The 25,044-nt window shown below is 36.3% G+C and overlaps 2 protein-coding genes across 27 annotated transcripts in view; one reads left to right on the top strand and one right to left on the bottom strand.

Annotated features, from left to right (window-relative positions):
- Positions 1 to 937: 937 nt before the first annotated feature.
- Positions 938 to 9,476, bottom strand: RAD51AP1 (RAD51 associated protein 1). 3 transcript variants are annotated; one of them, XM_026077000.1, is made up of 9 exons: positions 9,369 to 9,476; positions 8,737 to 8,786; positions 7,156 to 7,297; positions 6,230 to 6,339; positions 5,123 to 5,197; positions 4,308 to 4,460; positions 3,007 to 3,159; positions 1,890 to 2,033; positions 938 to 1,069 (listed from the first exon to the last, which is right to left on the bottom strand). In XM_026077000.1, the coding sequence occupies exons 1-9, from the start codon at positions 9,386 to 9,388 to the stop codon at positions 942 to 944; spliced, it is 975 nt and encodes a 324-aa protein (XP_025932785.1). In that variant the 5' UTR covers positions 9,389 to 9,476; the 3' UTR covers positions 938 to 941. The 3 variants fall into 3 exon arrangements, with proteins under 3 accessions (XP_025932785.1, XP_025932787.1, XP_025932786.1); XM_026077002.1 differs by having other exon boundaries at positions 1,890 to 2,000; XM_026077001.1 differs by lacking the exon at positions 9,369 to 9,476 and adding an exon at positions 7,787 to 7,860.
- Positions 9,477 to 9,682: 206 nt separating this feature from the next.
- CUNH12orf4 (chromosome unknown C12orf4 homolog) overlaps positions 9,683 to 25,044 on the top strand; it is a 37,665-nt gene continuing 22,303 nt past the window's right edge. For 9 of the 24 annotated variants that reach the window (XM_026076976.1, XM_026076985.1, XM_026076988.1 and 6 more), the window contains exons 1-10: positions 9,684 to 9,771; positions 11,309 to 11,508; positions 11,827 to 11,972; positions 13,640 to 13,821; positions 16,173 to 16,272; positions 16,359 to 16,480; positions 18,123 to 18,229; positions 18,971 to 19,168; positions 22,377 to 22,505; positions 23,552 to 23,620. In XM_026076976.1, the coding sequence (XP_025932761.1) occupies positions 11,331 to 11,508; positions 11,827 to 11,972; positions 13,640 to 13,821; positions 16,173 to 16,272; positions 16,359 to 16,480; positions 18,123 to 18,229; positions 18,971 to 19,168; positions 22,377 to 22,505; positions 23,552 to 23,620 (1,231 nt within the window). In that variant the 5' untranslated portion in view covers positions 9,684 to 9,771; positions 11,309 to 11,330. Of the gene's footprint in view, positions 9,909 to 10,895; positions 10,986 to 11,308; positions 11,509 to 11,822; positions 11,973 to 13,639; positions 13,822 to 16,172; positions 16,273 to 16,358; positions 16,481 to 18,122; positions 18,230 to 18,970; positions 19,169 to 22,376; positions 22,506 to 23,551; positions 23,621 to 25,044 lie in introns of those variants that run through there. The other 15 variants (XM_026076978.1, XM_026076977.1, XM_026076979.1 and 12 more) reach the window with 9 other exon arrangements.

The following is a 25,044-nucleotide window of genomic DNA, read 5'->3' as shown; positions in this document are numbered from 1 at the left end:
TCTTTAGATCATGCAGGGTATTTACTCAAGACAGTCATGACTTTAGAGGAGTTAGGTAGCTTTATGTTTAAATAGAAAATTATTTATGTTTATGGACTAACCATGTCTAAAAGTAGGATTTCAATCTCATGATACAGTACAGTAACTACTACTTCAATACTTCATAAAATCCAGTAACTATGCACGGTCTTATGGTCCTCAAAGACTAAGGAACCCAAAGCAAAAACCTCATGGACTGAGCCTGACTAATGCTGTTGACTTCCAATAGAAGTATTCACATGCAAAAATATTTGCAGGACTACAGCTAAAACTTAGAAATGATTTTCAAAATTAATAAAAACAACTACCATGATCAGACTTTTATTTTACTTTTTTTTCAAAAATATGTTCTAAATAGCATCCATATATATAAATATAATACATAAAAATCAATAAAATCCAAGTATAAGATATGCAAACATTAACTAATTTTGAGAAAAAGTGGAGAAAATATTTCCAGGAGGGTGGAAAGTGATGACTTAACATTTTCAAGAAGTATTTTTTAAATATGTGACTTTCACTTGCGTTAAGAATCCATCTGAGATATTAAATTCTGTAATTGACACAGTGCTGTCTAGACTATATTAAGGCCAAGAGTCTAGGTATCAGAGAGTTAAAATTATCACAAATGCATATCTCTGAGTATAATCCATCAAAAAGCTGGTGACCCAGAGGTCACCAGGATTAAATAATTATTCAAGAGCACTTAAGGATGCCTAGCATTTTTCAGAATAAAAATTCGTTATAGTTTCAGACATGTACAAAAATGACTGTCCCACAAAACAGATAATGCCATGAAGCTTTTACTGCCCACTGGCTTTCTGCCGTCCATTTATAAGCAAAACATTTCCCGAAGTCTTTTCCAAATACAGTCCTTCAAGTAGCATCTTGTCACTGACCATTCAACTGCTGGCAGCACTTGGATGCAGTGGTTTGACTCTTGCTAGTCTAGAGAGGCCAAGTCTAAGACACTGTGTAGGTGACTTAACCGAGACATATTTCACTGAGTTATTACTGCTTCCTGATGCAGCTGAAAATAATTTAAAAACAAAAATAAGGTGTAAGAAATTCAGAGAAAAAAAAAACCACCATACAATTGTTGTCTTTTTATAGCTTTCATAGGAGAACAAAAAAGTATTCTAAAGACATTGCAAAAGGGTCTGAACAACATACCACAGAAGCCACAAACTACAGAAAATCAGCATACTAGCACAGCATCTATTTTGCAGCCAATGTGGCAAGTATAGCACACAGTTTTAAGTAACCAGCAACACACTGGAGTGATACCAATACACAGTGCCGGACAACTACAGAACAACTGTTCCCAAAATGCAATCTGCTGTGCGTTTTTTAGGCACTCCCTACAGAACCAGACAAGGGAACACAATGTCAAGTGGGAAAGAAGGCTGAAGAGTAAGGAGGCAAACAGAAAAGAAATGTTTGCAGAAAAGGAGGGTAAACAGGAAGGAAAACTTAAAAAGAAACAGGAGTCAGCATCAGCATGTTTAAACACCATAAAAATATATATTTATAATATTTTTCTATTATTATTTGTTTAGAATAGATAATAATACACCATGCACTAGAGATAGATAAAGTTATCTAGAGAAATGGCCAAGAGACAATCTGTTGATTAAGATTTGATCCACACTCTGAAAAACCTTTTATTAACCTCCCCACATACAGGAGTTAAGGATGCTGGAAAAGGAAAAGTAGTACAGCAGTAACTTCAAAGAATTCTAAGGTGAGAAGACTATCTTGCATTATAAAAGGGCAGCAGTTGTTCTGAAATACTGTTTATTTCTGAAGTCAACCAATGTATCTGTGTATAGTATAAGTCTTGCATATACCTGGTGGTATCCATTTAGGTTTCCTGTCTGTTACAGGACTTGATGTGCATAAAGGTCTTCCAACTGGTTCTGAAGAACTGGACATCTTTTGTGTTGGCTCAGATTTTAGTTCTGTTATCCATGAAGTGGAAACTACAGGTAATACTTAGTTGGCAAATAAGAGCGACCTTAGAAAAAATACTCTTTAACAGAGGAATCATCACACTGCAAAACAGTACAGCACAACCTCTCTGAACTGAGTGAAATGAAAGTGCATGTTACTAGAGTGTCACATCTTCAAACCAACAATTTATATTTAAACAGCCAATCCTGTTACACCCTGATATTTCAATCCTGGTTTGAAAATAAGCACTGCAACAAATTTTTGTTAATGACATGCCAGGTATTAAATTTCTAAGAAGGAAGAATCTTCTGTCAGATCCACAAAGCAAATCATTTCTTATCATAACTAAAACTAAATTTAAACTAAGTTACAGACTGCAAACCCAGACTTAAAATTAAAACACATTATCCAGTCAGACACAAGATTAACACCAGGATAAGAATTTTCTTAAGCTATCTAGATGAAAGTAATTTGTCTTTGCAATACAGTGACAATTAATTCTAAAAGGTATGCATATTTAATCTTTTTCACGAGTGTTTAGTAGCACTAGCATTGTTTAGCACTCCTGGATTACAAAATCTATAGATGGAACTGCAAGAACAAGCCCTGAGATTATAACAAACTTAAAAAAAAAAAAATCCACAAATCATTCACTGTTATTTAACTTTTCCTTAAAAACTAGATACAGTTATTAAAAAAATGACTGTTCATTCACTTTCCTCTGCTTGTATTGTAAGCAGTGTTAGAGTTTACTATAAAGCCTTTTTTTTCTTTCAGAACTTTTTCTCCCCTGCATTTGTCTTTACTCTGCATATGGTCATTTTTTGCAATTATCCTGAACAGTCAGTTTGTCAGCCATTTTCATCTACTTCTTCAGGTCTTTTTGCCAAGATACTTTGTTTTTAAATATGAAAAATGATGATAAATATCAAAAAAGTGACTACTGTGAAGAATGAAAAGGAAAGATACTTTTATTATAAAGAAGCCAATTTCAAATTCATTATACAAACTTACCTGTAGTTTTAATCTTGGATTTGGGACTTCCCTTTTCTCTTTCAGCTTGCATTTTTTGTTTAGTTTCCTTTTTATTTCCTTTGGCTTTCTTCTTTTTCATAGCAAAGTCTTCATCATCGTCTTCACTATAAACTAAATCTTCTGATTCCTCACCTATAGCAAAGAAAAGGGGTCTCAAGCTTCACATCTTCTTACAGGCAATGTAACTTAATATTACTCTAGTGTTTTCTAATCCCATTCTGAACATAAAGAACCAGGATGTCTTAAAGATACAGTATAATAAATTGACACATAATTATTCACTGAACTGGGAAAGAAATGACTGCCATAAAAAAAAAAAAATCTGTATTTACAGGTTTCTCTCTCTGTATTTTAATAACACCCAGATATAAACTGCATACAATAATGCATTTAACAGTTTAGTTAGCAATCAAAAATATTCTACAAGTGTGATATGAAAAAGTTAAAATCATTTGGCAAGACTTTTGATTTTTACATATTCTTAGTCATGAACACTTACAGTGGAAAAATTGTAAAGATTTTAAAGATTTATTATTTAAAAAAACCCAAACACCCAGACATTAGCATATCCTAAAAATTATTTTCTATCAGTGGGAATATCTGGATTATTCTCAGATATTTTCTTTCACTGATTATTTAGAAATATTTTCCAATAAGCCTTGCAGTAAGGTACAAAATAATGACTAGAGACATGGTGAACAGAAGGGAGATCTTTATCATACTCTCTAGGCATTCAATAATAGGCCCCTGCCAGAAGCAGAATATGAGGCTAGACTGACCTCTGAGCTGATGCAGCAGGGTTTTCTAAGTGTTGAGAATCAGAGGAAGGAGAGAAGGGAGGCTACTTCTGTAATAAGCTTAGACAATGCTGACACTGAAAGTCCTAACACTGGACATTTCTCTAGAGTCATTGTTTTGATGCAAACCCCAGACTATAACTGGAAAAATGAGCAGAGGCTTTTTCAGGAGGCAAAAAACATTTTTCCTGGACAAAGAAGGTAGAAGAAATTCCTTCTGACATAGTGCAGCAAACACAGAGAAGCAGTATTATGTTTGCCAATTTGAGAAATTGTATAAATAAGTCCCAAGGACCATTTAAGCATTTCACTCTAGATTTATTGCCAGAGTGCAACTGAGACACCACTAGTAACAATGCTTCAGTAATGGGGAAGCGAAGATATAGTAGAACCAGTATACATCTCACTGAAAATATAATTTGAATGTAATTAATCACATTCAAAGCACATCAAAGGAGAGGGTATTTATAGAAGAGAACTTACTGGGTACAGACTCTGGCTCAGAGTCAATAACATGCTCTCTGTCATCACTTTCAATGGTCAGTAACTTCCCCTGTTGTGACAGAGCTTTAGCTGCCGCTGTCCTTTGCCCGTCATGACTTGTAGGTACGTTGTCATCTATAATCTGATTAAGACCTGGAAGACAAAAGGTGGTTAAGATTCGCATACTTAAAAAGAAGCAGGTATTTAAGTCTTGGGGTCCAGAATTGATTTTAGTTATTCATTTTTAGTTATCTAGTTACTTACTTTAGTTCATTATATAGAATAATATTATCTGCATTTTTTCACATCATTCTCATTTTACTCTTTTAACTGACCAAACCTGTACTTTCTGCTAGCAAAAGTTAGCAATATTTATCTGTAATCAAACCAACAGAAGGACAGAAGATCAAAAATAAAATCAGAAATATGAAAAAAATTCTGAGTGCACAGCAAATGTTTTGGCAACATTTACTTGATCCATGAATGCTTAGACAATATGGACCCATTAAGGAGTTGAGGATATTTATCCTTAGCTTGTTGATGAAGTAAATAAAATCAGTATCTTAAAACATCGCAAGTCTATTGCTTTTTCTAATTAACAATCACGAAGCAGAGGTTTTCCAATTTTAAGACTGGGAACAAATTTTTAATTAAAATAAAAAGAATGCATCCTTCAAAACTAAGCATAATTTAAAATAAAGATTCTTTTCCCACCTAAATAAAAACAGAAATTGTTGGAAACAAAGAATAGAAAAGTGTATTTAAACACAAATTTAAACACTTCCTTGAAAAGACAGGGTATGAAAACAACTTACCTAGAAGTTCACTGTCTACACTGCAGTTGGAAAAAAGGGGTTTCCCACGTACATTTTCTGATCTGATATTCTTACCTGTTTTAGGACCCAAATAAGAATAAAAAAGAACAAAAAATGTTAGTATTTTAAAACTATTTCTATTATAAAAAGTCAAGATATTAAGAAATGAAAATAGCTAGTATTTTTAGCTTTTTTTAACCAAACTATGTATTTGGCAAATCTTATAGAAAAGTTATTTTTCTCATAGGAAAACCATGAACTGAAGAAGACAGACCTAGAAATTCTTATTTTCTGATCATGACACATTGAAAAAAATACATGACTTTCAGCATTTTTTATTGTAAAATAAATTACGTCATGTCCAAATTCACTACATATAAATAAAGGTTGTATAGCTCTTTATTAACAGTAAGAAAGTTTAACTACTGAGAATTAATACAATTAAAACAAGAATTATTTGGGAAAACATTTTACTTATATTTTCCCCCTTCCTCATAATTTGGAAGTTCAATTATAACAAAAGATTAACTACAGCTTTTCATTCCTGCAAAGGTTAAAATCAAGAAAAATCCTTTAGTATGCAAAGCATACAATGTGACAGTCCAAGTCACATAATGTAAATGATGTTGAATTCTCTAAAGTTTAAGTTCATATTTATCACATGAAATTGAATCCTATTCACCTCCACTACTTAAATTTAATTAAAGACTTCCAGTTAGTTAAATGGCTCCAAAAATCAGGTTCTATGAAGGAAAGCTATCATTTACCAGAAAACTTTATCCACCTAAGTGTTTAATATTTGAAATAAAAGTTTGGTGGGAATTTCTGAATAACAAAATAACCATCGTTCAGTACATTACATGTTTTGGAAAGACTGAAGTACATATTTTAGAGAATAAAAAGATTTATTTAAAAATTCTTTAAACAGATTTAAATTTAAATAAATAAATTTATTTAAATTAAATTCATATAAAGTCCTTATTCAAACTTCCAAAGCATAGGAAGTGATTGCTAGAAAGGCAACTACAAATTATGATAAATTGCATTATATCAGCAAGGAGAAGCTCAGGAAGGGAAATGCTGACATGCATTGAACTGTAAAATAACCTTGTTCTTCTGAATTTTGCATCTCAAGGACATTTGCAGATGTCTCTTTGACAGACAAGGCTAAAGCAACTTCCAAATCTCTTTGATAAAGTTTGTCATCCAAGGATATCCTGAAAAAATAAACATGCTACATACTAAAACCATGAAATGAGTGCTACAGAGCTATTTCTGACTCGCTAAACTTTAAATTCAAATGCTTGTACAAAAATTAACATGCAATACATACTTTATAACATACCATACTATAAATTACTTCCTGGAAAGTCTTAGACATTCAAAGTACACACTAATATTTAAAGCACACCATATTGAGAAGTATTATGATTATGAAGCACTGTACACATTAACTAATAACTGGTATTAGAAAATGTTTTTATATTTGCTTGAAATACTGTATTGAAATGGAATATTTATACAAAATATTACCATCCAAATAATCAGAATATTACATTTTTTCATTGACTTCATATTTTCTATCAAACTTTAAATATGTTCTTTTTTAATCAAACTTGTCTTTATCTTTCTCAGTTTGGGATCCTAAGGAGACCTGAAATAATTCAGAATTATTAATATTGTTTTGTACTGTAGAAATATCAAGACACAATCAGATACCAGCTTTCACAATTTAGATTACAAACCTGCTTCTGCACGCAGGCAGTTTTCTGGAGTTTTGGGGAGCTGTAAAAGCTTTTATATGTAAAAGATAGCTCACTACTGCACTCAGGCAAGTTTTCTTGACGCTGGGTGTAATTACAGTATCTTTGATTCACAAGTGCACCACTAAATCTGAAACTGTTATCACACCAACATGTTAGTTCTTTACTCTTGGCTGTTTAAAATTCTAGGAAAAAAAGGAAAAAACAAATATTGCTGTTGAAATCCAGCTTTCTGCTTCACACAGTTAACCACATGTCAGCATCTCCCACCTTTTACTGGGTATCTCCTTTTGTGATGGAGTCAATTCTTTGTGTGGCTTTTTCTGCTTCTCTTTTTTCTCCTTCTTCAGTTCCTTGACCTGTGTTCTGGATTTTTTGCTTAAAGGTGCAGCTACACATGCAAAATCTTCATCTGTTGAAGAAACACTAACAAGCTTTAACTAGTTTTCTCCTATAATATTCTTCCACACGGCAAAAAGAAGTCATTCAAATTAATTTCATCACACACTGAGAATATACCAAACAATTGCACCCACACAGACCCATTTCAAATTAATTGTGTTTTTAAAGAAGAAGCCAAGTATAACTAAAATGTTCTTAAAGGTATTTTAAATGAAAACTTAACACCCTCTCTTTTAAGAGGATGCTTTTAAGAGGTGATTATTTCAATTTTTATTACCAATATGGCAATAAAGCTTCAATCTTCAATGTTTTACCAGATTTCAAATAACTTGAAGTTCACCTTTTGATACATTGAACAATAATAATTTTTAACAGTAATCACTGTCAATAGTTACAGTTTTTTGTATTTTGGGAATTGTTCCTCTAAATGACTCTCACTCTGAAAAAAAAAAAAGTAGGTTTCTCCCCCTTTTCTTACCATTCTCATACTGTTTCTTACCAAATACAATGTACATCTCTAGTTTTCGTGGAAAACAGAAGGCACGAGAACTGCCTTTCTTCTAACTGAAAACACTGCAGATCACAGTTCAAAATAAGGAAAAATAAAATAAATTTCAGTGCTCTATAAATGATGCACAACCCTATATAAGATCACTAACACTTCTAAAAAAAAGTATCTAACCAATATCTTAAGAAGAAAACAGACTAGACTCTTCTTTAATATTAAAACAGCTCACTCATAAACTAAGAGAAGTTGTAGACCATGTTTAAACTCCTGAAACTATGACACTGGGTTATCTACATGACTCACAAACATTACTCACTTCAACGTTATTGACTTCCCCACACTTCAAACTCTTCCCTTGATCCTGCAAACAGTGCAGGAAAAAAAACCAAAACATGAAAGTAACCAAATTCAGTACGGAAAATGTGTGACACGGAGAGGGTTTAGAGGCAAACGAATGAAACGAATGAAAACGAATAGCCTGCAGTCTATTTTTCATTTCACTAAAACCATTTGACCTCTATGTCTTTATATGCCCCAAAACCATCATGATACAGAGCTATGGGAGAAACATTACATCCACGTACTGATGATTCAAAATTCCATTATATTCTGAGTTACAATCCTGTGAACTGATCATCAGGAGGACATCGAACAAGCAATTATCACTGAAAACTGAGGGGGGGAAACAAACCAGTTTCCTGCAATAACAAAACAGAATGTATTCACCAGTGCCATGACATATTGTTCTTACACTCTGGTTTACAGTCATCATATCTTTCTTGAATTAGGGTTTTTAACAGTGTGCCTAGATTACTTCCAACGAAAACCATGACAACCTTGTCACTGAATTGATTCATCAAAAAGAAAGACCATCTGCCAATATGTTTGGTGGTTGCATTAGTGTTTGGCTTTTTTGGTGTGTATAACAACAGACCACTTACCATCATTATCCAAATCCCCAAACTGCGAATAGTCAACAATTTTCTTGTTCCTGTGGCAAAAACATACACCATTAATCCTCTCAGATTCAGAATCTTGACTTGCTAATGCTCAATTTTGGGTATATTATAAGAAAAAAGAGAGAAAAAACCCATACTGTATGCTCTAATCTATGCATAATTATTGCTATTGAAATGTGCTTTCCATGCAGCTTTTAGGTTGTTTCCTACTTCGCACTGCCATTAATCCGGGTGTTGCTGAGGTCTGAAATGGTACAGGCTGGTCCCTCAGATAGGGGGCCCGGGGCGGGCTGCTCTTGGCGGGACACAGACTTCTCGGCTACCTGACCCAGAGCTGCTGCTTCCTCGGGCTACCGAGGCAGACCCAAGGCTCACGGGGAGGGCAGCACGGCCACAGCCGACCCGGGGACGAGGGTCGCGTTCAGCTCCGTCCCCAAGCCCCACTGGCTCTGACGGCGCCCAACGGACCGCCAGGCGGCAACGGCCGCCGGGCGCGCGCCGCAGCCCTTCGAGGAAACGCCTCTCGGCGCCTCTGCGCTTCTCGGGGTGGGCGATCTCCGAGAAAGGGGCGATTCCCACCGCCCCTCCGCGCTGTGCGGGGCCGCCACACGCACCTCCGCACCGGTCGCGCCATCTCCCTCTGCGCTCCGCTCCGCGCGACGGCCCCGCGCCTCCCTCAGGCAGGACCCGAGCGCCGCGTCCGATGACGACACTGCTTCCTCTTCCTCTTCGTCTCCCTCTCCCCCTCCCCGCCCGGAGCCGGCAACAACAGCAAGGAGCGGGTCTCGTCGCCAGCTTGGCACATTCGCCACAAAGCGGGCGACTGGGAGAAAAAAGCGGCGGCGGCGGGCTCCTCGCGGCCGAATCTGCGCCTGCGGACGCGCAGGTTCGTCAGGAGGGCGGGAGCAGGCCGGCGTCGCCTCCTTCCTCTAGCGGCTCGGCGGACGGGGGCCACGCCCCCGCGCCGGCCGGCCAGAAGCCTCCGCTCCCCCGCCGGCCTTTCCCCTCGGGACTCAGGTGAGCCAAGAGGGAAGGGGGCTCCGCCCCCGCCCTTCGCGGCGGGGGAAGTGGCTCCCATCCTTGACCTGCGACGGGCCGCCGCCAACGGCCGCTGAGCGCCGCCTGGCCCCGGGCGGCAGCACGGCCCCGCCTAGGTGAGTCCCCGAGTCCTGGCGCCGCCGCGCAGAGGCCTGGCGACATCCTTAGGTGTCGGGCCTCCCTCTCGGCCTGAAATTCCACGGTTTAGTGACCCGTAGCACAGGGGGGTTGTTTGCCGTGGGGTTTCGGGGCCTTCCGCGAGGGAGGGGAGGGAGCGCGAGCAGAGTCTTCTCCCAGCGCTTCCCATCAGCAGCCTTGCCTCTGCTTTCCAGTAACGAGAGCTGGTGCTGGTTCTCTTAGCGAGGGCCGCCGAATCTGGCACCCGAGAGCCTGTGGTGGACTTCAGGGCGCCAGCGCTGTTGTTGTAGAGGGAATTTGTCCCTTTCTCAGGGACAGGCTGGGTACCCAGTTGCACTGGGATCAGAGAGGGGGGTTGTCGCCTTGTACCATCCTTTTTCTTCCTCGTTAAACCTAAGTTTTGCCGGGAAGTAGTGCAAAGATGTTCATCAGCTATTCAAATTGAGTTCCTCTCTGTGACAGGGCATGGAATGGCCTCGGTTTAGCTTTGATTTCCTTGAGTATTCTTTGTTGTTGTTAGTCGGTTAGTCTTTTTCCAGAATGTAGGTATGTTCAAAATAAAAACCCTATAAACTGGTCCCATGAGTTTGGCTGTGGAAAGTAAACTTTCTTCTTTCATTTTCTGGTTTTCATCTCTTTGGACAGTGGATTTTAGCATGGGAGAGGTTTCAGCTGGAGTAATGTGTCCAGTTTTGCATATAATGCTCAAAAAAGAATGTAAATGAGCTGGAGGAGTCCTAGTGGAGAGAAGAATTCCTGATATAGGTGTGTGCTCCCATAGCATGAATTTAGGCTATAGAGAGTTATTTTGCTTTTCCTTTTGCTTGTTTTTAATTGGATATTTTAAAAGTAACAAAAAATCATCCTAAAGCAAGTCACAAAATTACAAAATCTTATACAAAAAATGATCACTACCTTCCCCTCCCCCCAGATCTCCTCCCTGTTTTAAAAGTGCGTTCCTGGGCAAAGGAGGAATCCTAATTCTAATCCTGGGCAAAGGAGAGTCCTAATGCACCCTACAAGGATTTCAGATTTTGAGACATGCATATCAACAGGTACAGGGTCTCAGTTAAAGAAGGTTATTTATGGTGATTCCTTCTGTTCTGGTCCTGCATTTAAGTCAGGAGGCTTATAACTGCAATTTGTAAGAATAACTATCTAAATTCACATATTGATACACTCAATTAGAGTTTGGAAGCACTCTTGGTTTTTGGAAGCACTTTTGGTAACTGGTATTCATACTTCAGCTCCTACCTATGGACTTGGAAATCAAAATTTAGATGCATATTTATGAAAAACTTGGTTCTTATGTTTTCTTGCCAGAACAAGTTAACAAAGCCTTTTTTTTAAAGCATTTTTTACATGTTTTTGTTGCTAGTGCAGGAAATAATCTCAAGAAGATGAAGCCTAACAAAGGAAAGGCCTGCGCTAGGGAGAGAGATTTTGTATACAAATTCAGTGCTGGAAATCAACATTTAGTGCTTACAGTGCCTCTCAAATTCCCTGTGCAAGAGAACATTAGTCACCTGCATGGACGTCTAATGCTTCTGCACAATCTACCATGCATTGTAGAAAATGGTAAGAATTGATTTTGTAAAATAGTGTCATATGTATGCATATATATGTGTGTGTATGTGTATGTATATATATATATATATATGTATAAAATGTCTTATAACATGTTTCAAGAAACCAAAAGTTATTTACGGGAACTGTCTCCATTTTTTTTTTTTTTTTTTTAAACAGCAGAACATTAGTGAAAAAGACTGTTAGTACTAGCAAGAGAGATGCCCAAGTAAAAGGCTTTCAGAAAAACTTTCTACGTTTGCTAGATGGTTATTGATATTTCTATTGAAATTGTTTTGTTGATGGAACATTCTCTTCTTGTTAAGATAGACCTGAAGCAATCGCTTAATAAGTTCGTAGAAGAGGAAACTATAAAAGATTATGATAGAGAAGCTGAAATGGCTCTGGAAGCTGTGAAATCGGGGAAAGTAGATATAAACCAGTTGGCAGATAATTGGGCTAAAGCTTATAAAGAGGTAAGATTAAGACTGAAAAGTTAATATTCAGGCTGTGCTTTGTATGAGTGTGTGTGTGTATGCATGTGTGTATGCACAGATGTAATTACATCTGTGACGATGTGAAATTACATTGAAAGTCACTTTTACTGATCAGTTCTTTCTTTTTTTTTCTTTTTTTTTTTTTAATCCAAAAGTGATCACTGAATCTTCATCCTACATGTTCTTAGTTGAGTTTTTACTGAATTTATCTCGTTATTGATTTAAAAAAAAAAGAAGTAGTGGAGTCAAAAGATACAAAACAGAGAGGTAACTGGCTAGTGATAGTGAAACAAAAATAGATCTAAGGGTTATGGTGTATTAGAATCAAAGCAAAAGATGGTAAAGTGGTGCTCCTACTTTCCCATACGGTTCTTTAATAACATAGGGATATTTCAACTGAACCCAATATACTGACTTGATTTGATGCAGACTTAGATATGCCTGAAGTTGCTTTGCTTTGGCTATTCAGCAAATCCAAAAAATAGCTGTGAAGACTCCAAGGAGAAAATGAGTGGTTGGAACAAACTTTTTAGCTCATCTTCTGTGTTTATGCAACTATTATTTAGTGTTGATGAGGCTTTAGCTGGAGTAATGTGTCCAGTTTTGCATGTAATGCTCTAAGAATGTAAATGAACTAGAGGAGTCCTAGTGGAGAGAAAAAAGAATGACAGAAATTTTAGCCTTTGAGGAAAAGGTTAAAGGAATTGGCTTTGCTTATTGTGAAATAGAGAAGAATATTGCAGAAGCTTAAGTATTCCAAAACATAAATGCGTGTTATAAAGAGAATGGACAAAGAATTTTTTGCCTTATTGAACATGAACAATATGAAATCAGGTTAACCTTCAGGAAAGAAAAACTGTATTGGGTGGGGTTGAGAATGTGACAAACCATTGAAGGAGTTTACCTTCTTTTCTTTGCTACAGATTTCTACCAATAAGTTAGACACTTTTGCATGATACAGGCATACTTAAAATCTTGCCTCAGTGCACGGGTTAGGCTTACATGATGTATTGTTATTTCTGTCCTACACTTCAATAGTACTATCTCAATTCCTCAGCTGAATTAGGTGAGAACGACTGCAGAAGTAAGGATTGTTTCAGTTTAAAAGGGCTTGCAAACCTGGCATCTTTGAGCCATTTTTGGTTCAGTAAAAATTGCTTTTCTTAAGTCAGTGGTATTCAATAAATTTTAGTGACATCTGAGTTTATCACTCATTTTTAGCAAGATATTATTTCTTGCACAGATGATGTTTTGGGCCCTTTTTAAAAATTGATCAGTTGGGAATGTTATCGTTGAGAAATTCTTTTCAGAACCTTAAATACTTAAAAATAGGAAAAGTTAAAATAATTGTTCTTTCCAACTTGGTAATGGCTGAAAATGGTTAATTCCTCACTGGAGTCAAAACCTGTAATGTTTCTGCTACTGGTTGCTTTGAAAGAAAAAGACTGTGGGAAGAAAGGAAAGGAGAAAATAATAAAAGCTAAAGCAGAATACAAAGAGCTCAAATTAGGAAGAACATAATTCATGCATCTTGAAAGATGTGCAGTAGTGTGAATGCCCAGTTGGTTTTGCCCTACCTTTATTAGGGATTCTTATTATATGTCCTTAGACATACCATATGCTTTAAAATCTCTTATAATTTTTAGACAACATTAGAATATGCAAAACCTGAAGAAACCAGTTGGGATGAAGATTTTGCAGATGTTTATCATGATCTGATACATTCCCCAGCTTCTGAAACACTGTTAAACCTGGAACACAATTATTTTGTTAGCATCTCAGAATTAATAAGTGAAAGAGATGTGGAACTGAAAAAACTGCGAGAAAGGTATTTTTTTTAATGCCTTTTAATGTTTCTTTTTATTGTCTTTCTAATGTCTTGAATGTCTTAAATGTAGGTGCATACCACTGGGTGTATACAGCTCATATGACAATGTATGTCAACTCTATTTGGTAATATAAGCTCTGCTTTAACTTTGTGTTTCTCTCTTTAAAATTAGTCATGTAGCCTGTGTTATTGGGGTCAGCTATCTTGTATTCTTCTAAGCCACTAAAAATAATAAGAGCTAAGGTCATCTGAGTAACATTAAGTTTGATTTCCAGTGTTCTGTCCACATAAGTGGTATGGTAATAACAAATGGCTAAGGATATTTAAAAAACACAGTCAGTGTGCCATAGCTCTTGTACCGTTAGCATAATGTAATATGAATGAAAAATTGGCAATTCCACAACATGGAAAGATAAGCAAAAGATTTGAACCAGCTTCAATTCAGAAACTGTTAAATTAGGAACTTGGGAAAGTCTATATGGGATCTGGAGTTCCCCAGCTTGAAAAGCTGCAGGTGGCTGCTTTGTCCACATGGGGGAGCACATGCAATGCTTCTTTTCAGTGGAATTAAGTAGATTAAGGAGGATGAATGTACACAAAAATGTATAGATACCAGCTACAAACATTGGAATGCTTGTGAGATGCCAGAATATCCTAAGGTGGTATGTTTTAGTGTTCCAGGTGGCAGTACTCCTCTTACAATGTGAGCTTCGAATCACAAGTTACAGTGGATATCTGCTTCTATAGTTTCTTTCCAGTGCTCTTCCAAACCGAATTTTACATAGCTCTGACTTGGAGATAAAAATTGCCAGTGATGTGTAATAGCATAAAATTCTTGCTGCTTATGGGACTCTTGTCTCAGCTATGCATGTAGAAGAAAGAGCACTTAGGACTAAGAGCAGTAATCTTATAGAGTTCTAATTGAGTGTAGCTGTGTATTGACTCCAGTGAAATTTGTTGTATGTACTTGACATAATCATGAATCTTCATCGATTGGTGGCAGCTGAGGCTATCCCAGATGAGCTGTAGGTGTTGTTCTGTTTACACAGAGGCCTATTTGGAAGCCCTGACCTTCAACTTTAATTTTTTTTGTGGATATTCTTTCCTAAATCTGTGCTAGGCTAAAGTGATTCCTTGCTGGAGAACAGGGTGAATGCAAAAGAGGGAGAGAAGCCAGGAACTTAAGAAGATTGAGGAGGGACAAAATATTGGATAAACTGACAGTAGCAGGGCAATCCTTCAGTTCTAGCTTCTGTTGTTGAATATAGCTTCAGTTGGAAGCTAATCTACTAAAAACAGTAGTGTGTTTGGCCCACTTCCTGGTGGTTACATGTTTGTATCATCTGCATTGGAGAAAAAAAAATCAAAGGACTAAATAGGTCCAGAACAAAACTACCATTTCAAAACAATTGTTGTATCTACATTATGGTATCTAGCTGGGGACAGGGTTAAAACCTTTATCGATCTTTGTCTGTGTTCTTTAACAAGCTTTAGTATCTAGGAGTTTGATTTGGTACTTTTTATGGGCTCTAAAATAAATTCTTAAACAAAAAAAAATTACAGGACATGCTTTTTAGAAATGTAATAGCTATTTTAAATTGAAAATATGTAAACTCTTAACTTGATGGTTGAGGGACTAGTATGAAACTGATTTTCAGTAAAGGAAAAATATTCTTGATGTACTGGGACTGAAAATTTGATATGTTTGTGTCCAGTGACTTTTAAATTATTTTTCTGGATCAATTCATTAACCCCTCAAAGGAGTAAAATAATGAAAAATCCATAACATTGGTAGTATTAAATGTCTGACTAAATAGCCATTATAAAATGCTGGTCACTTATTGCACTGTTTTACAGTCCCCACTGAAGTCACTAATGCTCCACTTGCAGGGCTCTTCTAGACCCCTACCCCAATCCACTCCATGTAAAGGGCTGCTTCTGCTAAGAGGAGCTGTTGATTACTTTTTTCCATGTCCTGACAGAACAATAGACAGGACAAGAAAGTGTAACTGAACTTCAGCAAGGAAAATTTGGACCAGATATTAGCAAAATTCCTTTTAATGATAAGAATAGTAAAGCACTAGAATAGTGTGTCTGGAGAGACTGTATTAACTTCTTTTGACTGTCTCTGAGAACGCACTCTGACAAGCGTGTGGATCCTGATTTCAGAACGAACAGATGGACAAAATACCACAAAAGGTATCTTTCAGCTATGTATTCAGTTTTGCACCTCTTGCCTCTGATGAGCACTGACTGATACAATTGATCATCGTCTGGGTGACTGTATCAACAACAATTTGTATTCTTCTGCCAGTTTACTTGTTGCAAATCTTCATTGACTTCTCTTTCAGACAAGGAGCAGAAATGGATAAGGTGATGCAGGAGCTAGGGAAATCACTAACAGACCAAGATGTAAATTCATTAGCAGCTCAGCATTTTGAATCTCAGCAGGTAAACTAAGTGTACTAGAATAGATCATGCAAATAACTGTCTTAACAAACCCCAAAACATTCAGTTTATCACTGTCTGCTTTTTAGGATTTGGAGAACAAATGGACCAATGAATTAAAACAGTCTACTGCTATCCAAAAGCAGGAATATCAGGAGTGGGTGATAAAACTACATCAAGACCTAAAGAATCCCAACAGTAGCTCAATCAGGTATTTAATTCTACTGTGAACTTCACTTCCATCTGTAATAATTTAAAGGACTTGCTTTTGTATACTCTTTCTTTAAGAATAGCTATTTAAACAGGATAACATTTGTAGAGAATGAAAGGCAAATAAACCATCATAACTGAATATATACTTCTAGAAATTTCTTCATTGTGGGCCCTCTGTATAACATTATACCCTTTCTGTACAAGAAACTGTACTAATGCACTAAATTTTATCCACACACCTCAGGATTTCTGTTTTTGTTTTTGTTTTGTTTTTTTTTCCTCCTATATTTCACAGTGCTCTCTGTTATCAGTTAAGGAGGCTCTGCAGAGTAATTGCAGTTTAATAAACTGTAACAGTCATCATAAATTTTGTGTTAATAAGCTTCCTTTTTATGTGTACGTCACTGAAGCACTAAAAATCTTGGGTTTTTTTTTTAGTGTGACCACTTGTGCTGACAGTTTAAAGAAAAGTGTTCTAACTGAGGAAATACCAGGAAAATCAGAATTTAGTAACCACTACCTTTGCTGCTATTTGAAAACTAGGAAGTAAAACCAGATGCTTTCTAATGTCTTGTATTAGGAGAAGAGTCTATTTGAATAGAGCATTAAGGTGGGTGCGGGAAGGAATCTATGGGAAACATGATACCCTTGAACAAAGTGGATGCCAGTGGTGAGAGGATGCAGGCATGGAACATAAGAGAAAGTGATAAAGGATTTCATGCTTTCAGTTTTTCCTTTGGGGAAAAGGAAGCAGAATATGTGGAACATGAGGGAAGAGAGAGAAGAAGGTTCTGTTTGTTCAGCCGTTTGTTTGGCCGTTTGTTCGGCCGTTTTGTTTTCTTTGTTTTTGGGGGGGTTTGAGGTTTTGGGTTTTTTTTGGTGGGTGTAGGTCATGGTGTGTGGTGGTGTTTGGGTTTGGAGTTTTTTTTTGGGGGGGGGTTGTTTTGTTTTACTTTTTAAATGGTGTATGTCAGTTTTATCTGATCACAAAGCATTTGCAGTTAGTGAAATTGCTTACAAGCAATTTATGAAACTTTATGAAACACAGAAAATTACAGACACTTTAAAAACAAACAAAAACTTTTCAGTGATGCAGAAAAAAATTGAGGGAATTTCATGTTCTTTCATATAACAGAAATGTTACTTACTGTATCACTTAGTAGCAAACAAAAAGAACAGAATAGATATCTAAAATCTTTTCTGCTAGTTTGTTAACACTGTAGAGAGTTTATTTTGGCCTTTCTAGCTTCCCATTTTGGGGGAAAAATCTTAAATCTAGCAACTTCATAAATAAGGTTTTGGGTGTTCTAAATAGACTGAGAAGAGTTCATTTTTTTTCTCTTATTCCTATTTTCCTATCATTATATTATAACAAGGTATTCTGATGTTTATTGCTCAATCTCAAAATGCTTTACAAAGGAGACTGGTAATATAAGTGGAGTCTACTATTCCTACTCATGTTCAGATGGAGTGTTGCATGCTAGAAGTGCAAGACCTCAGATTAACGGAGTTCATTCAGATAGGCTTAGCCTTTTGGCTTCCATAGACTAATTAAGCAAACTTTGGATCACTTTTGTAAAATGTTCCTGGTCTTAATGAGAAAACTGCTGAAATGTGTATGCTAATCTTTTTTATTTTAGTGATGAAATTAAGGTTCAGCCCAGTCAATTGAGAGAATCTGTAGAAGGAAATGGAAGAATTTATGAAGAGCAAAGACTGTTAGAAGAAAGCTTTACTATTCACTTAGGTAAGTAAATAAACCTATACTAAAACCAAACATAAAAACAAATGCTAATCACAGTTAAGCTAAATGCCAAATAGTAAGTAATAAATGATGGATCTCAGCTATGTATTATTTACAGTATTAAAATGTCTACATATAGTGTACACTTTGTAATTGTTTTATTTGTTTTTTACATATGTAAGAGAGGTACAGTACTATATGTACAGTATCAAACAGTGTTTAGCCAGTTGAAAAATACCCCATGGAAAACATTCTACAGGCACATTTTTATCCACTCAGCAAGGTGACTAGTGTAGAAAAGCATGCTAACATCAAAACATGCAGTGATTAAAAAATTATATTTTAACTTTTGATAAATTTGGTAAGAAAAAGTAGGAGTTAAATTGAATTCCCAAGATAAATTACCAGGAAAACAAATGCTTGAAATATTTACTCTGTGTTTATGCAGTAGAGACTTCTTATTTTGCCTGCACTAGTATTTCTTCCATTGCCTTATAATAGGGGGAAAATGCTCATTTCAGGTATAGATCTGCCTCATTTTGTGACAGAGTAAAAATGCAGTATTTTCACACACTATCTTGTTAATTGCTTATATGAATATAAAACTGCATAGATGGTTAAGAACTTTCTTTGAGTATTATTAGTTTTATTTCCCTTATAGGGAACAATCCCGAGTTTCCTGCCTTATTGTATGTATTAAAATCGTTTATATTCCACTGATCTTAGAATTTGCTTTCCATACAGGAGCTCAGTTGAAGACCATGCATAATTTAAGATTACTGAGAGCTGATATGTTGGACTTCTGTAAACATAAGCGTAATCATCGAAGTGGAGTAAAACTTCACAGGCTTCAAACTGCAATGTCTCTCTATTCAACTTCTCTTTGTGGTCTGGTTTTATTAGTTGATAACCGTATCAGTTCGTATAGTGGCATCAAAAGAGGTGAGCCCTCTAATGGGGTTTGTCATATCAGTGAACACAAGTATTGCTCCGTAACATTTACTGTCTTCTCTCACAAAAAATATTCCCTGTAAAATTAAAATTTACTGAAGACCCTCATGTTTGCAAAAAGGTAACAAAAGTAGGGTGAGGTATGCAAAAAGAGATAAGGATAGAACAGGTGACAGAGTTGTGCTAAGTAGCTTGAACTCTGATATGCTGTTATCTCCCTGATCTCTATCCTGACTTTTGCACTCAGAAGTGCTAAAGTGTTTTGAGTGGACACTGTGATGTTGATTTGTCTCTCTTAGACCAGCTGACTTTCAGTGGGGCCTTGTAACTCTCTAATGTCAAACTAGCATACTGAAATCTATTTGCAAAGATCAAAATTCAGTTCTCAAAGCTAAGATTTCAAATTAATAGTAAATGTATTAGAATGTCACGTGTTTTAAAAATCTCCAGCATCATTACTTCCATAAAAATGTACAATAGGCGTTTTAGTTGCCTACTCTTGAAAAAACTTGAAAATTGAGGGGTGGGGAGGGGAAGTAGCATGAGCTACTTTGATACACTAAAAACAGGATTGTAAAGGGAAGACTAGAGGTAAAAATTACAGTTGCATGTGTGCTCTTTATGGTTTCCAGATTGCTTTAATTCTAAAATTATTTTCTCCTACTCAGTTATATATTTTACTAAATCTAGGGTCATCAAGATAAGACAGACGTTTAAGTAATACTGTTAAACACAAAATGAGACCAGCCACCAAACAGATCTTACAGCCACAGTAGGAGGGAAAATAAGGGGAAATGAGAAAATATATCATGACCTCCAAAATGTAATTCTCAAACTTTGATTTCATTGACTTCCAGAGGGATTTTGGGAAACTTAACTGTGGGCGCCTTCCACAGCTGTCTGCCCCATCCTTCTTTGTAAAAATGTCGGAGAACAGAACCAGTGCCATGTCTCAGCTCCTTTGATCTAGTTGCATGTATTACTTTAAACCACCAATGAAGGTCTGGTTGTACTAAGTCCCCAAACCACTGTAGGCAGCAAGTGAAGTTTGGGCACTTCCCCCTCCCCCTGCCACTTCTGTCAGTTTTGTGGTGAGAATGAGAGCTTTTGGCAGAGGGCAGTAATAAACACCTTTGAGAGAAGAGGAGAGTCTGCATCTTGCAGTGTTAGAGCTGTTTGTTGCAAGAACACTATTCAGAACCAATTCTCCTTCCCAAAAGGCCATTTAAGAAATAGACATGCTCAGTGGTTGAAAGGTACATGAAGCTGACAAAAATGCTAAATAGCAGACTGTTAAATAATACTTTGGTGCTGTTATTTAAATAGAGCAGTAATGGCTTGTGCACTCAAAATTTCTGGGTTCCAAAAGTGTAGAAGCAATTTTCTTTACTGCTTCCATTTTAAAAAGAAAATTACAAACCTAGTAGCCTCTATTTTGTGATGGTCTAGAAAATCCCTCAAACCTCTGTGAATTTGCAAAGCTAGTTGACATGAATAAGCTTCATGTGAGCACATAGTTTATCCAAGTGTGTTACACTGTTTTGAGAAACATCAGTCGCTCAGCCAACACTGAACAGATAGGGATCCAGTACTACGAAGTCCTGCAACTTATTTGGTTGACTTTGTTTGTTTAGCTCTATCCTGAAGAAGCTAGCAAAAATGTTTAGTATGTTTTGCTAGTTCTATTGTGTCCTGCAAAAGTCTTGATGCATTTTTGGTTAAGTCTGTTATCCAAAAAGAGTTCCATTTGTCTCAAAGTTCAGGATTAATGCGAGTATTTGCAAGACTGAGAACCATGACTATAATGTTTTCTGGGCAGTCTGTATCTCTTCCAAGATGATGCTTTTGAAATTGGATCTTGACAGTACTTGGAGCCTGTAGACGTCTCTAGGAAACAGTCTTGAGCAGAAAATTGAACTCTGATACATGATCATGCAACATTCTACTTTCATTCAGACTGTTTTTCCAAGCTGGATGAATAGTTTCTTTTATATACTTTGTATTTATACATGGCCTGGCACAGCCAGTCTCTTACAGTGCCCTTCAAATTCCTTATATAACTCAGATTTTGAGCAGGTATAGCACACTACTATAAACAAATGATAAGCTACAATAGGGTTAATTATAACTTAAATACAAGCAAACAAAAAAAATTTGTTGCTTCAAATAAAATGTTTTCTGCACTTATTTTTATATAGACACCATGAAAGACATAATCTTTTGGAATATGAGCTTCTTTTTTCCTCAGTTTTGGACACCAGAATTTCATAAAGCTTTTTGCATGCAGATTTTTACGATGGAGACTTAATCTAGAAAGATAAAATATATTAAGACTTTCTCTATACCTCGCCTGTTCCTGTAGCAGCCTGTTCACAGGAGTATGTGGTGCTCTTCAGATAGGCAATTGGAGTACATTTAAATACTTTAAGGAGGATTAGAACAGGTACCTCAAAATGGGAAGTAAGTAGCAATTGTGTAGTGTAGTCCAGCTTCTTGCTAATGGCTTGTTTTGGCTTCCATTGGCTTGCATGGAAACAAGGTTGGATGTTGAGGTAATAGAACATCAGTCACAGAGACAGTATGATAAGATCCTAATTATTAGTATAATTTTTCAAAATCTAACATCAGACTTCCTTATCAGGAGAAGGAACTTGCAGCTTTTTCCAGCTGGTAGCTTTAGCTTTCAGGTCTGTGTTTTGAGAACTGAAAGGAAAGAATTGTATTTCCAGCTTTCTAGATCTGCTGTTTATTCATTTAATGAATACCTCTCATTTCGCAAAACAAGTGGAAATGCTGTAGTTGCTGTTGAAAATATCTACTATGTATGTTTTAATAAAACATCTCAGATTGAAAGACTGTTATTAGCAGACAACATCATTTTTAAAGCACAACATAATAAGTTAATGCACATGTTATTGCTGTTACTTTTGTTTGTTTGATCTGTATAGATGGTTTTATCTGAAGGTTAACAGCACTGTTTGAAGATTTCTTTCCAACTAATCCATTCACTTCAAAAAATGTTCTAGCTCTGCCATAAACTGTTTAGGATTTAAAAGAGAATACAGCAGAGGGTTGATTGGTTTGTTTGTTTTGCCACTATAACTAGCCTTGTTTGGACAATAGGACAGAATTATGTAATGTTACCAAGCACAGTTTATGATGTGGATTTTGGTGGGTTTTTTTTTTCTTCTCTCCATAGATTTTGCAACTGTTTGCCAAGAATGCACGGATTTCCATTTTCCTGGAATTCAAGAACAGCTTGAAATTATCCAGAAGGTTGTACTTAAGGCCAGAGCACAGCGTAGCAGTAAGTCGAAAAGACATCATGGTCAGTGACAACCAAAATTACTTTTCTTGAAATAGAATAGTGGTCAGCTGAATATTTATGGTTATGGGCGAGTTGATTTCATTTTATCTATAAGCTAGAACATCCCATTTTATAGATAAGGAAACTGAAATAAACTCAGACAAGTCTGCATGAAATTCTCTGTTTGCAGAGAATTGTTTGTTTGAGTTTCTGATCACACTATTGCAGCATGGAAAATATTTAGAACTGTTATGCTTTCCCTCTTCTGCAGTTTAAACTTTGTCTGTAGCAACATACAGACATAATCTGATTTGACTTCTTTTTCTTTCAACGTAGAGCTTTAAAGTTTGTGCAGAAGAGGAGTTAGAACTTCTTCCCCTCCTTGTAAATGAGTACTAAAAAGTGAATATTTTTTAGTAGTGGCCAGATACTTTGCTGTTGTATATAAATAGCCGAGAAATACAAATAACCGAGAAATTTTCTCACCACGTGCTGTTAAGGCAGTATTTGTACATCATGAAACTTTGTTTTTCTTGCAAAGACCTACTTCTGTGGTTTAAATACATCAGTAACATGAATAGATTCATAACAGTACATAGAGAAACAAGTTTTCCTAGGAACTTGCCTGTCGCTGTAGTCTTGAAAAAAAAAATGCTGAAAACTGTTTTTATAATGCTGGTTTTATGTAAATTTCTTAGTAATTTTCCCTGTAATAGTAGGAACAAATTTATTTTAAATAGTTACCTTGCTATCGCTTTTTAAGTAAAGTATTATGTAGCCATGGAGGTAATTTGGAAAGTTTAGTGTTATGTTTGAGTATATTGTGTTTTCTTTTGTCTGAATGAAAAAGTATCATGGGATGATTTAATTAGAAAGCTAATGATTTGAAATAGGACTCAGTTCAGTGTCAATCAAAGAAAACTAAAATACTGCTTGTACCTCCCTTGTTTTCCCCAGCTTTATGGTAAAAATTAAAACCACATATCATCACAGTACATCAAAGTTGTATGCCAAAGCATAATTGATACATGATATGTTTAATATTTGTACTGTATGTTTATATATAGGAAACAAAAATAGTGGGAATGAAGATAAATGCAAGAATATTGAACGAAACCAGTCAAATATTTTGCCGGGTGAGTTCTTATGCATTTTTTCCCCCTCTTTTTATGGCAAATTGTTTTATAAATGCATATTTTTAGTTCTAAATTCAGAACATAAATTATAAACTAAATCTGAGTTGACCTCAATCAGAGAAGAAGGATGTTCTTGTGGGTAAGGCAGGGAGCTGGATATCAGGACATCTGGTTTCTATTCCCAGCTTTACCACCATCTCATCATGTAACCTGGGGCAAATCAGTTAACTTCCCTGTGCCTAGAATTTCTTTTCAGAATTTGAGGAAAAAAGATATTTGAATACCTTGGGAGGAAGGTGAAACTTAAATAGTAGCAAATATATATATATTTTTAACATAACTATATATATGCCATTGTTCTGGTTCGGTAAAGCATTTTAGAATGCATTTAACTTAGAAAATGTAAGAATCTGTTCCTCTAAAAGAAGAAATATCTTTTGTTTATATTGCCATTTTAGTAAGGAAAGTTTCTGTGGGATTTGAAGATGAATGCCCAATAGTGGGGGAGAGGAGATAAATGCAATTTGAGGTTGAATATGGGGGTTTCTTTCATGGTTGTGTTAGATCTTGTTAGCATAAGTGAATTACAAATCAACTTGGGTCCTTAATAGATAAATCCAGTGAATTTTGCTGCAGTGGCTTGTATATTACTACTCTTAGATCGTCATTGCTGGGGATTACTGCCCCCTTAACAGACAGCAGAAAGGAGTGCATACCTGTGCTTCAGCTATCCCAGTGCGAAGGTAGTGTCTTAACTTAAATTGCCAGTGAAAGTAGGTTTGAAGAAGGATATTGATCTGTTGACTACAACTGTAGGGATATGGCATACCTGCTTTTCTGTTGGTTCTAGTATAGAGATGCTGATCTCCAGTGGAAAGGTAAGATGGAGAGACCCACATTTCGCTGCACCTTGCTGTTTCCTTACCTTTGATTACGAAACACTTATTGTAAAAGTGTCTCCTGACAAGATTTCTTATGAACTTTTTGAAAGCATTTCAGTAACTCTTCATGTTACTATGAATTACTTCTCATTCTAATGATCATTGATACCTATTTCTTCTAGTACATATCTCAGTTGTTGTATAACCCACTATCTTTTCCCACAGAGTTTTTGCATCCTTTACTTTAACCCATCCATTTTGGTATTTCCGCCTCCCACATCTGTCTGCAGTTTGTTGCTTACGTTACATGTTTTGAGTATTACACCTCCTCTGTTTTTGTTTTTCTCTGTTTCCTACCATACATAGATCATATCCGCCTGCACTGGCACTATTATGCCTTGTTATACCAGGTGTCTGTGATGCCAGTGAAACCCATCAAAGTGAGGAACTGCATGGAGGATAAATGTAAAACAGTGATGTTCCAAGAGTTTTTAGATTAGTTGGTTTTTGAATTTTATCTCCTTATATATCTTCTCTGATCTT

Source organism: Apteryx rowi, unplaced genomic scaffold (genome assembly GCF_003343035.1).
Source record: "Apteryx rowi isolate R43461 unplaced genomic scaffold, aptRow1 scaffold_445, whole genome shotgun sequence".
Classification (NCBI taxonomy): Eukaryota; Metazoa; Chordata; class Aves; order Apterygiformes; family Apterygidae; genus Apteryx; species Apteryx rowi.
The sequence above is the reverse complement of the archived record's forward strand: the minus strand, read 5'-3'. Positions and strand labels throughout refer to the sequence as shown.

Coding starts and splice junctions, on each gene's coding strand:
- RAD51AP1 (XM_026077000.1), bottom strand. CDS start 9,388: ATGGCGCGACCGGTGCGGAG. Junction 6,340..7,155: donor AAGGAGATACCCAGTAAAAG/GTGGGAGATGCT, acceptor TTATTTTTTCAG/GATATCCTTGGATGACAAAC. Junction 2,034..3,006: donor ATCCAAGATTAAAACTACAG/GTAAGTTTGTAT, acceptor TTGCCAACTAAG/TATTACCTGTAGTTTCCACT.